General features: G+C 39.0%; 3 protein-coding genes across 3 annotated transcripts; 2 read left to right on the top strand and 1 right to left on the bottom strand.

Moving 5' to 3' along the window:
• Positions 1-1010: 1010 nt before the first annotated feature.
• LOC133289752 (uncharacterized) lies at positions 1011-1397 on the top strand. Its single transcript, XM_061487752.1, has one exon. The coding sequence runs from the start codon at positions 1011-1013 to the stop codon at positions 1395-1397; it is 387 nt and encodes a 128-aa protein (XP_061343736.1).
• A 5872-nt stretch (positions 1398-7269) lies between these two features.
• LOC133289751 (protein MOS2-like) lies at positions 7270-8899 on the bottom strand. The gene is made up of 2 exons (XM_061487751.1): positions 8884-8899; positions 7270-8396 (listed from the first exon to the last, which is right to left on the bottom strand). Exons 1-2 carry the CDS (start codon positions 8897-8899, stop codon positions 7270-7272), a joined length of 1143 nt encoding a protein of 380 aa, XP_061343735.1.
• A 2849-nt stretch (positions 8900-11748) lies between these two features.
• LOC133289750 (cation/H(+) antiporter 15-like) lies at positions 11749-15028 on the top strand. The gene is made up of 3 exons (XM_061487750.1): positions 11749-11958; positions 12380-13378; positions 13739-15028. Exons 1-3 carry the CDS (start codon positions 11749-11751, stop codon positions 15026-15028), a joined length of 2499 nt encoding a protein of 832 aa, XP_061343734.1.
• The last annotated feature ends 679 nt before the right edge of the window (positions 15029-15707 follow it).

Below are 15707 nucleotides of genomic sequence, written 5' to 3'. Positions count from 1 at the left end.
GTAGCTGACCACTTATCTCGATTAGAGAGGGTAAGCCCACAAGACGGAGATCATATCAAGGAGACATTCTCTGATGAGCAGCTGCTGATGATATCTGAAAGACAAGCTCCTTGGTTTGCAGATATTGCAAACTACCTGGCTGCTGGCCATACCACTTGAATCACCAAGGGAGAAAGAGGTTCCATCACGAAGCTAAGCAGTATTTCTGGGACGACCCTTTGCTCTACAAAAGGTGTTCTGATCAATTACTTCGAAGGTGTATCCCTGAAGAAGAAAAACAGAAAATACTGGAGCAATGCCACAACTCCCCTTATGGAGGACACTTTGCTGGAGCAAGAACAGCAGCTAAAGTGCTGCAGTCAGGTCTATACTGGCCCTCCTTGTTTAAAGATGCTAATATTTTTGTTAAAAAATGTGACAGGTGCCAGAGAACAGGGAACATTACAAGAAAACATGAAATGCCCCTTGTCCCAATAATGGAAGTTGAATTGTTCGATGTATGGGGCATTGATTTCATGGGGCCTTTCCCACCTTCCTTTGGAAACAAGTATATACTTGTTGCAGTTGACTATGTGTCGAAATGGGTAGAAGCTGTTGCTACCCCCACCAATGATGCCAGGATAGTGCTGAAGTTCATCAAGAAGAATATTTTCACTCGATTTGGAACCCCTGGAGCAATTATCAGCGACGGGGGTACACATTTCGTGAACAAACAATTCCAATTGCTCCTGAAGAAATATGGAGTGCAGCACAAAATTGCCACCCCTTACCACCCACAGACCAGCGGGCAGGTAGAGGTGTCCAACAGGGAGATAAAAACAATCCTGGAAAAGGTCGTAAACCCAGATAGAAAAGATTGGTCCAACAAATTGGATGAATCCCTATGGGCATATCGAACAGCTTATCGATCGCCCATTGGCTGCTCCCCCTATAAGTTGGTATTTGGAAAAGCGTGTCACTTGCCTCTGGAACTTCAACACAAAGCATTCTGGGCAATCACATTGCTAAACATGGATTCCAGAATGGCTGGGGAAAAGAGGTTGCTCCAGTTGGTTGAACTGGAAGAATTCTGGAGCAAGGCATATGAAAACGCCAACCTCTACAAGGAGAAGATGAAAAAGTGGCACGACAAAAAGCTTATCAAGAGAGAGTTAGAAGTTGGAGATAAAGTGCTACTGTATCGATCCAGATTGAAATTGTTTCCTGGAAAGTTGAAATCAAGATGGGAGGGACCTTATGCAATCACTGAAGCACTTCCCAATGGAGCATTTACCATTGCTCATGAAACATCTGGAGCAACGCTCAGGGTAAATGGACACAGACTCAAAAAGTATAATAGAGGGATCAAGGAGCATGAGAAACTGACTTCTCATCTCGATGACCCAGCTGAAGTCTGACCCAAGGAGCAACAAGTCGAGCTAAGACTATAAACGAAGTGCTACTGGGAGACAACCCAGATTTATTTCTACGTCATTCTTTTTATTATTGTCTTTGTTTGAAAAAATTAATGTGCTAACCATTGCAGGAAGCTAGTTTTGGGGTTGCTCTTGAGCAACCTGATCCCAAAAGCAAGGAACAACCAACACTTAGAATTTGATCCCTCAATGTTGAAACCAAGTTCTAATTGGGCTGATCCACTTGCCCCTTTTAACCCAAGGGCCTGCAATGGGCCGCATGCGAAAAAAGAGAGAGGAAACCGAGTGGCGGAAGCAACGGAAGGATAACAGCTCCACGTCGTGCTGTCATATCCCTCCAATCAAGCGGGAGTAGCAGTTTCAAAAAGAAGAAATCGTCAGAGCAGAGGACAGTTGCTTTCCCCCAGGCATTTATGTGCAGCAGACGCTCTTTCCCCCCATATCCACCACTCAGCAAAGCCACGATCACCACCATACAGAGCGTTTTAACCTTCATATCCTCTCCTTCTTACCTTTATAAACAAACTCAGAACTATTATTTCATTCTCATAATCTTTTCTCCTTCAACCCAAAAAAATCCAACCTTTACTCCTCACATCATCCCTCCTACTCAGAACATTACGCCATGACACATCCAAAGGCCATTATACCTGTTGCTTCTATCTCCAAGAAGAGGACCCGAACAGGGAAAAAGCTCAAGCCTGAGCAAACCACAGTCGACCGCACAGTCATACCAGAACGGGGCATAGTCCTCAGTAGCTCCAAACACGGAGATCTCGACCGGTGGCTGACCGAGGATATAGCAGAACTGGATTGGGAACTCTTCGTTGAGCCTCCCTCAAGAGCTCGCATCGAGTTTGTGACTGCATTCTTGGAGGGGATGAAGAAAGAAGACCTCCCAAAACTCCTCATCAGAGGCGTGAAAGTAGACTTCTCCCCTGAAGAAATCAACGAAGCATATAACACTGCTTCAGTTCCTGCTGAACAAGATGAGTTTGATAGATACTGTGCTGGCCGAGGAGATGAGGCCATAACTGGAGAAGTGCTCCGAGAAATAGGCTCAGAAGGAGCAACCTGGGGAACCAAGGAATCCATCCCTAGGAAGCAACTCAAATTCGAAGCAAAGGTATGGATGCATTTTATTAACTCCCGTCTGATTCCCGTGAGCAATGACTCTAGAGTAAACTGGGAAAGAGCAGTGCTGGTCTTCTGCATCTTAACTAAGAAGAAGTTTGATGTTGGGAGGATTGTCTACAAACAACTGGTGGCAAATGCACCAAGAAACTCCCCCTTTTTTTCCCTTGTCTGGTCACTGAAATGTGCAAGAGGTCTGGTCTAAAGGCCAATATCCCGATTTCGGATGAAATCATTCCAGAAGGGTCGGACATTGATCAGTCCACGATAAAAAGAATCAGAGATAATGAAGGATTGGAAAGTGAGGAGGAAGAAGAAAAAGAAGAGAAAGAAGAAAAAGAAGGAAAGGCGGAAGAAGAAGAAGCTGAAGTTTCGGGCAATGTGAAGGAAGAACCTCAGAAAACTCCAAGAAGGGAAAAACTTCCCTTTAAGAGAGCTCCTGCAAAGAGTGGACGAAGGAAGTTCCTAGTCGAGACAACTGACATGACTCAATGTCAAACTATGTTCGGTCTCGGAGCAGACCTTCTAGCCACTCAAGTGCAAGCCTTAGAAGACACAGTTGGAAGGGAGCTGCAATCTCTGAAAGAAGCTAGCTTGCTCATTAACAAAGAAAAGGTGGCCCTGCAGAATGAACTTGACCAGATAAAAAATGCTGGACTATTGCCTTTGAAAAGGAAGATCGAGGAAGGAGAAGGATCCTCAACCTTGCAAAACACGGAGAAAGACCTGGTGAAAGCAGTGGAGATGATGAACAAGAAAATGGAAGAGAGGGAGCAAGCCTACGAAAAAACAGAAAAGACTGGAAAAAGGAGATCGGGCTCTTGAAAGATGAATTGATGAAAAGCAAAGAGGAGGAAATTCAACTCCGATTGTACTACAGAGCTCGGGATCAAATCTTCGCCAGTAACTGGGGAGAAAAATTCAAGGGACAAACTCCATATCCACCGTTTCCAAATGTCTTCCCTCCAGAAGCAATAACAAATGCTCCGTTTAGCGGAGCAAGACAAGAAACTGGAGAGCATTAAGGGTCACTATGGTGACCCCAGGTTCATTCGTTCCCTATCCTTTTTAACTTGTTTAAATCTGTTGGAATGAATGCATGAAAAGTTCTGTGGTGGAATGTTACTGACTTTGCTCTTAGATAAATGACTTCTGCGGTGTACCAGGGATTCGCCACCCTGTTTTATTTTTTTCATTGTTTTTAACTCTTGCTAAGTTTACCGTCCTAAGTGTCCTGATCTACTCAATGATTCTTTTTGCCCAGGATTTTGCTCCTTGAGATGCCCTAAAGAGTTTACAGTTTCTAACAAAGCAACATAGAGCATCACTCTGATTTGGAGCAACACCATGCACAAAAAGTAGCACTCCAAAAATCGGACACTCTATTATTCAGTGGACTTATTGAGTTACCAAGGAAAGAACTTCAGACTGTTCAAATAAATTACTCTGCCCCTAATTTAAAACAAAAACAAAAAAAAAACAAAAAAAAAACAAAAAAAAAACAAAAAAAAAGAAGAAGGGTCAGCTCCTCTGCTCCAAAAAAAAAATTCGCTCAAAGAGCTCAAGTCATCAAGGTAAGAGTAAGAGCCGCTCAAAGAGCATGCTGTTGAAGGTCAGCCCTACGCAAAGACGAGGGTAATTGACTTCCAGTTAAAAGACCTGAAAAGAAAGAAATAGAGAAGGGAGCTAGAAAGTAAGAGAAAAAATCAAGCCGAAAAGTTCAATCCGGAAGCAACTCTGTGGGAAACTGGCTAAAAGAGTGGAAGAGGTCACACACACAATAAAGCTGGTGAAACTCACAAGTCAGATGAGTGCTCTAATGAAGCAAGAGAAGGAGTTAAGTTAACTCTTCATCGATAATCTCAAGGAGCATTAACCTGTCACAAGAAGACTGTTGGTTGTGAAGGATTACTCGGGACGAGTAATATCTAGTTTTGGGGTGATGATGGTCCTCAAAAGTTGAGGCCCATTAAGTGTAAATTGTTCCACAAAACCCATGTTTGGTTATAAATCACTCCCCTCAACCTTCTTCTTTCCAAATAGAGCAACTGTTTTGAATAGTGGACCAGAGCAATACCGAAAATGGGAATTAAGGTAGATCTGGAGCAAATTTAACATTATCTTTTTCACATATGACTATTGGGTTAGTTTGCTTTGTTCAGGACACCTAAGGCCATCAGAAGGAACCACAAAATGAAGAGAGAGGAAGGAGGGTTGCGCAGAAAGGAAAAACCTGTTGTAGTACAACAGCAGTCAAAGAAGGCAATGGGAAGCCGCCACGTCAGCCACAACAGAGAAGGTGGAGGTGCTACCTCTGCTACAGTACGGAAGCAAGGGAGCTGAGCAATCAAAAGCAGCCACGTCAGCTGCAACAGAAGGAGTGGAGGTGCCTCCCTGAATCCGATACTCCTACTCACAAAGGGAGCCAAAAGCAAGGGGGACCACTTCCATTTAAGGCCAAGCTGGCAAGAAGCAAGGCTACGATTGGAGAGGATTTAGACAAAGCATGACCCTTGATGAAAGGAACAATGGAGATCAAATGAAGAACCCTATAAAAGGAACAAGCAATCCTCATAAAGGGGATCATCAGCGCCCATCCTAGGACTCGTTATCTCTTTGTTTTCTTTTTGTAAAAATGCTCACTAGGAGCTAACTTCCTCTAAGTAGGTGAGGGTTCCATAGAAGTAATCCCTTTTGTCTTAGGATAACTTTGTAAGGAACACATATTTTATAAATGAATTTTGAGTTGCTCTTTGGTTTAATTTATTGATTTTGTGAAACCCTTTGGGCTGGCAACCTCATCCCGGGTCCACTCGGTTGATGAAACACTGACAAAGGCGTGTGGAGCATTCTCAAAATCCTGGGGTAGTTTAGCCTGAAGAAAGGAGGGAGAAACACCTGGAATGGGGAGCACTGCCATGTGAATCCATGCTCTTTTGAGAAGGCAGCATGGTTTCCTTGCATATAACTCCAAGTACTATGGAGTAACGTGGAGAGTAGGGCCCTGCCCTCTGCTTACCTATAGCAAAACAAGGGAAGGAGCAAAATCCACTTGTAAAATATGCTACCAAGCAGGGTTAACCAAAGGGATGAAAACATGGAACCCGTGACACCTACTTGACTTTTTCTGAAATTAATCTTAATTCAAACTTCTACCACAACCTTTCCCTCACGATAACTAAACTGTGTTTTACCAGCTGATGCTCTTACTTTCATTTCATTGACTGCTCTTGACGTTACTTAAATTGATTTTTTTTTATTCGATGACCGTACTAAGTCATTCACTGCGCTCATCTGGTTCAGAATAGTTAGCATTGTTTAACTAGCTGCCCAGAGATTGCTCTTTGTGAAGCTTAGCTGAGAATAGTACTTTCTTTTATTGCTCCATTTTACAAATTAAGTTTCCTTTAGCGTTTCTTACTTCACAACTGCTCCCTGAGGACGATAAATCTGGGGCTGCAATACCCTATATTGCTTGACACATACGCTTGCGTATAGTTGAAGAGGGTTTCTCTTAGTCAGAGTAGATTGTTCCTGTTGGCAATCCTGATTATTACTCTGCACTTTTGCTCTCAGAAAAGATATTCTTGAGCAGCTCTCGGTTCGACCAAGCATCTTCCTCTTTCAGCAAACACAGAAACAGAAAGTGGTAAAACTATTGACGGAAAGTTAAGCAATACTTTCTCTTATTTCCCACAATTAAATGAGGTTCTGATCAAGAATTTACACGGACTTCTTAGGTAAAATGCTTAAAAAAGTTATCCCCAATTTATGTGACCATTACTGACTGTGTATGACTAATGTTATTTCCAAGTTATAATTAATAATGAAAAAAATAATAAAAACAAAAAACAAAAAACAATGAACTAAGCAGAAAAACCAATGCACCTAAACTGAAATGGAATCGAACCTTGAAATAAACTATTTACAAATATAGGAGAAATAACGACGTAAACAGTTAGCTTACCAGCAGATCCTTAATTAAAAATAAGGGTTGCCTTGTAGGCTTGCACGAATCGAAAGGAACCACAGAAGCAGCAACTTATATTCTCAATGGACCCCGTTTTATAGAGAACTGTTTCCAAAGCTCCTGAATCAATACCATTGATAATTTTCAAGAACAATGCTTAAGATGAAAATGATGACATTAGATGATGGATGCACTTTTACCGACCAATATAAACTCACAATGATAAAAAAATTGAATGATTCAGTCTCTCTAGTCTAGATCATACATCTGTTCATAGAAGTTTTCAAATAAGTTTTTTTATCTGATTTGAAGGTTCTGATGGGTATTTCATCCATAAGAATCCTACAATGGATTCAACTTACCAGAGAATCCACTGAGGTTGCTAACTACTCAACTAGAATATACTACAAGTGCAATGACAACGCAGCCACTAAAGGATGAGATGAAATCATACACAAATCAATAAATGATAATCATAACTTTCCTAAAATATAAGACATGCCATAACACCTATTTACTTAGATAATGACTGTGTAACAAAACTATGAAAATAGAATGTCATTTGTCTGGCACTAGATATATGAATACCACACGTCCAAAATAAAAGCTTCAACTGAAAAGTTCCAAAGCAACACATACAATTTAATCATAAAATCATATCAGGGTGTTAAAGAGAAAAGAAAATGAATTTGGGACTCTCAAGATGCAAACTTGTAAATTTGTTCATACATTGCAATGTATAAAACAAAATCAATGTCCCAAAAAGCTTGGGTCCCCTATATACTCTGCAATTTGTTCAAGTTTCACCTGGAGCAGCTCATGGGTATCAGCATCCCTAACAATGCCGATTTTGCGGTCCAAATCCCTCTCAATCAGACTACCATATGCTCCCTTATGTTTACCATACAGAACAAGAACCAGTCCCCCACATGTAGCTGTCTCTAGAAGATCTTGGGATACCCCTTGAATGATCTCCTTGCTCTCATCCATAGAAATATCACAAGTAGTAGGCTCAACAACATCCAGAACCTCTCCCTCCTTCAAATATAACCGGCCCCCCTTGAAATCTCTGCTGATTACCCTAACCCGAATGTGACTTGTAAGCCAAGAAACCTTTCTCTTCCCCCGCTCTTCCTTCCTACGATCCCCATTAACACCCGCTCTCTTCTTCTCTTGATCCTTAACCTCACCGTGCCCTCTCCTTGCGTCATCCCTATCACGCTTATTCTTCAACCCTTTATCCTTATCACCGCGTTGAATCTTCAATTTCTTCAAGCACCTCTCTTTTTCTACGGACCCCGATTCAGCAACATCATCCATCTTCACTTTCACTTGCTCTCCATTCCTTGAAAGCTTCAAAACAAGCCAATCATCCCCAATACTCCTAACAACACTAGCCTTGGATCCAGTATTTCTTCCCCCAACAATTCTAACAATCTTCCCACTCTCCTTTGTTCCTCCTTCCCCTTCCTCCTCCTTATGTTTCTTCTTGTTCTTACTCCGAATGGAAGCACGATCATCACCAACGAAACCCAAACCTTCCCTCCCTGCCCTCCTCTGGTATCGCACCACCTTCACATCCTCCTTGGCATTCTTCTCCGTCGCCATCCCTTCGGACCACCCACATCCGGCAAGCAGCTCCAGAGGGACATTCTTAAATGCATCAAACCCCTCATAATCCGGCAAACTCTTCAAATCATCCTTCAACTTCTGCAGCCGCACCTTCTTCGCAGGAACTCGATGCTTATAATCATCATCATCACCACCACCATCATCGGGTTTTTCCTTCTCGGAGTCATCGTGGTGGAAGAGGTTGAGGCCGTAAGACAAACCAGAACCAGGTTCGGCAGCGGCAGAAGAGGTGTCGAGTTCGAACCCTAGGAATGATAAAAAAAATATGAAATATTCATTTAAAACTTTAATTTACTATCTTACCACTGCTAACAGGGTCAACACGAAGTGGTGGCATAACCTGGGAACTCAGACTTCCTGAGTTTGTGTCAGCGTCAAAATTTCCCTCTACGTCCGTATCTGAGGTGTCACCTAGCGGAATAACACTCTCAGGTTCACCGTCGTCATCATTGTCCATATCCTCCTCATGCTCATCCTCGTCTATTTCCCTCAGTGTTATCTGACTTAAGACAGGTGCAAGTGCAGATAAACTGATGACTCTGTCTTCTTGACTCTGACTTCTTTCATGCATAGGTGCAGATGAAGATTGACCACCGTCTATTTCAACATATATCTCAATAAAATTTTGAAATTTTCGATCAACAATTGCATCTATGACACATTCCACATCTTCATGTCACATATATCATTACCAATGTAGAATATAGCATCCTTACTAACATTAGACTCTACCTTGGCGATCATCCATTGAACGCATTGGCTGCCTTGTAGCCCCAATTTTTGATGAATTCTCCCCTTCAGCTCATTGTACATAGTGCCCCGTTTGATTTTCAACATTTTCGTTTTTCCTTCAAATTGAACACCATTGGGGCCTTCATAATGCTTTCCATCATAGTAGATCATTGTAACATACATGTTTGGACTTGAGCTCATCTTTCACACGAATTTGGGAGTAGAGTTCGAATTTTGGGGATTTGGGTTTGGATTTGGGGGCAACAAATGAGAATATAAGTGGAATGACAATGATTTGACAATATTCAGGCTTTAGAGATGGTGGGATGAAATGTAATCGTGATTGGAAGGATCATCCGCTGACAAACAAGAGATAGATGGGGTACAAAACGAAAATATTGCAAATGAAACCGAGAGAGGGCTGGATATAGGGGTTTCTGCGCAATTTAATCGACTAAATAATGCTTTTAGTCGATTAAATCTCCCCGAAATTTAATCGATCAATTTGAACTTTTAGTCGATCAAATTTCGTGTTTCATGTTTCCTATATTTTGTCAATTTAATCGGCTAAAAGCTCAACTTGATCGATTAAATGGGGGCATGATGGTGGATAGTTCTGGGGGAGGAGCAAATTGGTTATTAATTAATTAATGAGGGGCAAAAGGGTCAAAAAGCCTGATCCTCAGCACTAATAATTTTACAAAAATTCATAAATTTGATGTATATCCAAAAAGTATAATATAAAACAAAATCATTTAAAAAATTTATTTAACCAATAAAATACAGTGAAATAGGTTGAGAAAAAAGAGAGTTATTACGAATAATATAAAAAATATAAAATAAAAAAAAATTATATCAAGTCAGTCTGAAGGATTTTTAGGTTGAACTTTTAAATTAAAGTCTGAGACTTTTTTATTAAACGAGTTTTTGTACAAATTCATATATGATTTTAACAATTGATTTTAGACATGTAAAGTAAGATTTTTAAGAAACCGACCGAAAGACCCCTTGACTACGTGAGACTGAGATGTGTTTCTTTATTCGATCATTCATTAATTTGTATTATATTTTATTGGTTCATTTTTTCTGCAGTTACTGCAGATAAGTTATCTGCAGTAAGTCAATACGACGTCGTTTTGGGGCGAAAATCATGGTGTTTTTATAATTTTAATTTATTTCAGGGTTATAATAGTCTTTATATTTATAATTTTTTAAGATTTCAATACCAAAACGACGTCCTTTTGGAAATAAATACAGATAACTTATTTGCATTAACTGCAGAAATATTTTTCCCATATTTTATTTACTTATTTGAAGGCGCATTTTCAGATGAAACAATTTTGATTTATTTTGATAGCGTTATCTTTAATTTCTTTTATTTTTTATTTAATTCATTGTACTGAGTGACATATGGTACTTTCTGTTCTTGATTTCTTTTATTAATACGTAATTCTCCATTGGATGAATTGTTTCTTTATATTATAATATATATCATTCATTATATTGAATATAAAAATTCTTAAAGTCGTATAAATAATATATATGAGAATGGAAAACGTTAACTTATACATTTTGTAAATAAAAATTATTTTTTGCAAACTTTAGACACATGAGGCGAAATAGTAAGCAATTTTAAAGTGAAAGAGAGGCTTAAAATCAGGAAAAGTAAATCATAGTTCTTCATATTTTTAAAAAGAATTTCGGTAAATCACATTTTTTTTTTATTTTAGTTTTTGGCCTACATTCCTCTATGTTTATTCCCCTTTCTTTCATATCCAAAATTCACTGTGATTTTTTTTTTCAATTTTCTATCTTTAAATAAAAAATTAAATACCTTATAAATTAAGGGGAAAATACTTCTACTATTATGCATAAGCATTTTCTTTTTGCATCTAACTCAACAAATGTTTTTTTTTATTTTAAAAAAAACATGGTGAACCGCACTATATTTCTCTCTTTGCGGGAATCTTGATCTTCTGTTGTTATTGTAGAAGTTGAAACCCCATACATTGCTTACCAAAAAAAGAAGAAAAGAAACCCCATACATTAATGTCAATTTTGTGAATTGATAACATTTTAAAGATGAGATTTATACTTCTCCTGTCACTGTAGAAAAATAATCTCTTGCTATAAACTCATCAAATTATGTGCCTTAATTTTTTTTATTTTAAAAAAATATGAACCCCATGGGTAAATGTCTTTGCTGCAAAATCTCAACCTCCGCTGTCACTCCAGATAGGTATAAAGCCCTTTAAATATTGGTTGACTAAATTGGTACACTTTTCATTTTTGAACGGACAATATTAATGTCAACTTTTTAGAAAATTAAAATGACAATAATTATATGATTTACATTATGCTCGTTTTATATTCATTAGCCAATTAGAATTGCACAAACTCATTCATCCCCACACAATATCATGAGACATTCTTAAAATAGATAGTAGTAAAATTTTATGAGCCCCTCCCTCTGTGCAACATATATAGGCCGTAGAATTTAACTAGAGCTCCCACTTGGAGTGGACAACCACCAAAACGAAACGAACCTCACTTCTTCTCTCTCTGCCTTGCTCTCACTTTTATTTTTCATCATCCTTCTTCTTACATCATTTTCATCCATCTTCATATTTGTCCAAGAAGAAGACATAATCATGTTCTTTTGGATTCAGTTTTTGCATTCAAAGCTCGGCAACTAAACGGTGCTGTTGTGAAACATAAATACATATATATATATATATGCTGTTAATGCCATGGTAAAAGAATATATATTTGACACATGAAAGATTCCTCTATTAGGATTGCTTATAAGAGGAAGTGAAAGTTGTCGTAGCAATATAGAAAGGTAATTAGAAGAAGAAAAAAAAAATGGGAGATCAAGGAAACAAAACGGAGGACACTATAGTGTGCTATGCACCAACCATGATAACAACAAATGGGATATGGCAAGGAGATAACCCTTTGGATTATTCTCTTCCACTTTTTATCTTGCAATTAACTTTAGTTGTGGCTGCCACCCGCATATTCGTCTTCATTCTCAAACCCTTTCGGCAGCCACGCGTAATTGCTGAAGTCTTGGTTAGTTTTATTTCTTTACCATCACAAATTTATTGATCTCAATGCATTGGACATGTGTTCCATTCCCGCTGAATGCAATTCTTGGGGAGGGGGCTGAACCTTTAGCCATCACTGACCCCGCACTCTGGATTAGTCTCATAGCCGGCTCAAAGAGTCGAAGCTTGTGGGGATACCGGAGGGAGCTAACTCGCCTCAAAGAGGTAATTAGGGTTGGGTAACTCCAAAAAAAAAAGAAATCAACTATGTATTCCCGGGAATATATTCGACTAGGAATGTATTTCCGGGAATACACAGTGTAGTTTATAAACAAAAAATTTGTAAATATAGCATACCCTTTATTTTATAGAGAAAGAAATTAATCATCACATAGTCATTGCTAATAGATTTTAATTTTTGTAACGTGGGGTGTTCGTGTTTACAGGGTGGAGTAATATTGGGTCCTTCGGTGCTTGGGAAAAGCGAAGCATTTGCTAATGCAGTGTTTCCTCTAAGGAGTGTGATGGTGATTGAAACAATGGCAAATGTTGGTCTCCTTTATTTTCTCTTCTTGGTGGGATTGGAGATGGACATAACAATTTTACGCAGTGTAGGTAGAAAAGCAGTGGCGGCTGCAATTGCTGGCATGGTCTTGCCTTTCAGCGTTGGAGCTGTTTTTTCCTTGCTTCTGAACAGAGAATATGATAGTAACATGACCCAAGGCACTTACATTTTATTCCTTGGTGTTGCTCTCTCTGTCACTGCATTTCCTGTTCTTGCTAGGATCCTTGCAGAGCTCAAACTCATCAACACAGAGTTGGGAAGGCTAGCTCTTTCATCTGCACTCATTAATGATGTGTGTGCTTGGATTCTCTTAGCTTTAGCCATTGCCTTGGCTGATAATGAAACAACATCCTTGGCTTCCCTTTGGGTTGTATTGTCTAGTGCTGTATTTGTGGCCTTTTGTGTTTATGCTGTTAGACCAGCAGCATTATGGATAGTTAAGAATACCCCTGAAGGAGAATCCTTCAGCGAGTTATATATATGTCTCATACTAGCTGGGGTCATGATCTCTGGTTTCATCACAGATGCTATTGGAACTCATTCTGTTTTTGGAGCTTTTGCTTTTGGTTTGGCTATCCCAAATGGACCACTCGGTATTACTCTTGTAGACAAGCTTGACGACTTTGTTTCAGGACTTCTGCTCCCTCTCTTTTTCGCCATTAGTGGGCTTAAAACTAATATAGGACTCATCAAAGGTTCCTTCACCTGGGCAATTCTTATTCTTGTCATTTTTCTTGCCTGCATTGGCAAAATTGTTGGAACTCTCATGGTTGCGATCTTTTACCAAATGCCAGTGCGTGAAGGAGCTACCCTTGGCTTACTCATGAACACAAAAGGCCTTGTTGAAATGGTCGTGCTTAATGTTGGAAAGGACCAGAACGTACTAACACTACAGTACTATTGCCATTTACTTTTATTGTACTTTTTCTTTTAGTTTTACTTTTCCATTTATGATGTACTTTAATTGTTGGAAATTTTAAGTGTTAGGGAGTCTCAAGTTAGTTAAAAAATGGATTAAACACATGAATGGAAGGAAACATAGATGCGTTGTCATAAGGTTTTGAGTTAAGGCATAGTGTCTAATCCACTTGGTATGTTTTTTTCGCTTAGCCCAATGACAGTGGTCTCCCCTAGCCATCTAACTCTGATATCCCGTTTGAGGGGAGCATACTAATGTTGGTATTTTTAATTCCTCTCTAAGATTCATTTACTCATGTTGTTCACTTACAACTGCTTGCAGGTTTTTGATGAAGAATCATTTGCAATCATGGTGGTTATAACCGTGATAATGACTGGAATTATTGTACCTGCTGTATCAGTCATATACAAGCCATCAAGGGGATGCAGATATTACAAAAGAAGAACCATTCAAATATCAAAACCAGATGCAGAGTTCAGAGTCTTAGTGTGTGTACATAGCCCTCGAAATGTCCCAACAATAATCAACCTCCTTGAAGCCTCTAATCCAACAAAGAAGTCCCCAATATGCGTCTATGTGGTCCATTTGGTGGAGCTTAGTGGCCGTACATCAGCCATGCTCATTGTTCACAACACTACAAAACAAGAACGCCCTGCCCTTAATAGGACAGAAGCTCAAAGTGACCACATAATCAGTGCCTTTCAAAACTATGAGAAACACGCTTCTTGTGTCACTGTGCAACCCTTGACAGCAATCTCCCCTTATTCCACAATGCATGAAGATATATGCAACTTGGCTGAGGACAAACGTGTTTCTCTTTTAATTGTTCCTTTTCATAAACAACAAACTGTTGATGGTGGCATGGAAGCTACAAACATGGCATTTCGAGCTATCAACCAGAATGTACTAGCAAATGCACCTTGCTCAGTAGGAATTCTAGTTGATAGAGGCTTAAGTGGCTCTAACCGTTTGGCTGCAAACCAAGTATCTCATCATGTAGCTATACTTTTTTTTGGAGGACCAGATGATAGAGAGGCATTGTGTTATGGATGGAGAATGTTGGAGCATCCAGGGATAAGCCTTACCATAATGCGTTTTGTTCCAGGGGAACAAGTATCTGAGCCAGTGATTCAAGTTAGTATAAATGATCCAGGGGTGCTGAAAGTGGAAACAGATAAGGATATAGAGAAACAGCTTGATGAAAAGCTTATACATGAGTTTAAGATGAGAAACGGGAATGATGATTCAGTTGATTTCATTGAGAAGGTGGTTAACAATGGGGAGGAGACAGTGGCAGCAATAAGGACAATGGATGACATTCATGACCTATTCATTGTTGGGAGAGGTCAAGGAATGATATCACCACTCACAGCAGGACTCACTGATTGGAGTGAGTGTCCTGAGATAGGAGCAATTGGGGATTTGTTAGCATCTTCTGATTTTGCAGCAACTGCTTCAGTGTTGGTAGTGCAACAATATGTTGGGGCAGGGTCACTAGGAGATGGATTGGAATCACCAGATGGTGAAGAATATGTCAGTGAGATTAGTCAGATTAGCAATCATTCTGCACCACCAAAGGGACATGCAGTGTTCAATGCAGAAATGTTGTGAGTCCCCAGAAGACAATTTCAAATCTGCTTGGTGTGCTCCCTTCACATTTTGTCTGTAACAAAATACAGAAGAATTCTTTTCTATTTCTTTTTTTCTTCTTTGCTTCATTGATTTTTGTATTATATCTTTTGGTGTACTTATTCTTTTGTTTGTACCAACAAGTCTTTAACTCTTACAAGAAATTAATGTACATACACTCACATACATTTGTATAAGCACAGTTTGTTTTGTGGATATTTGATAACTTTTTGTCCTTCAACAGTCACAGCACATGTGAAGTTAACAAGATTATATTTTTGATATGGTATTCTATTAAGAATCCCAAATAAGAATATGCGTACTTCATATTACATTTTAATTCAAAATTTAAGTTTATGATATATCTCATTTATATAGTGTTTACTTAATATATTCCTAAATGACTAATCAAGTAATCATAAATCATCCAATCACTATTTCACATCATCCAACCCTACATTGGCCACATCAACGTTTTAGTTTGAGCCTAATACAATTGAAGGGTGGAACTATTTACATTCCAATATTTCTATTTACGTTCTCTATTTTTTAGTTTTTAAATTTTTTTATAAAATTCATTCATATTTAAACTTTCAAAAACTAGTTTTTTATTATTTTACTATTTATTCTTGCTCCTAAAATAACTTTCCTCCTAAAGCCC

Source organism: Gastrolobium bilobum, unplaced genomic scaffold (assembly GCF_033153095.1).
Source record: "Gastrolobium bilobum isolate Gb01-03AN ecotype WA unplaced genomic scaffold, APGP_CSIRO_Gbil_v1 utg26082, whole genome shotgun sequence".
In the NCBI taxonomy this organism is placed as follows: Eukaryota; Viridiplantae; Streptophyta; class Magnoliopsida; order Fabales; family Fabaceae; genus Gastrolobium; species Gastrolobium bilobum.
Note: the sequence above shows the minus strand (reverse complement) of the source record. Positions and strands in the feature narration are given on the sequence as shown.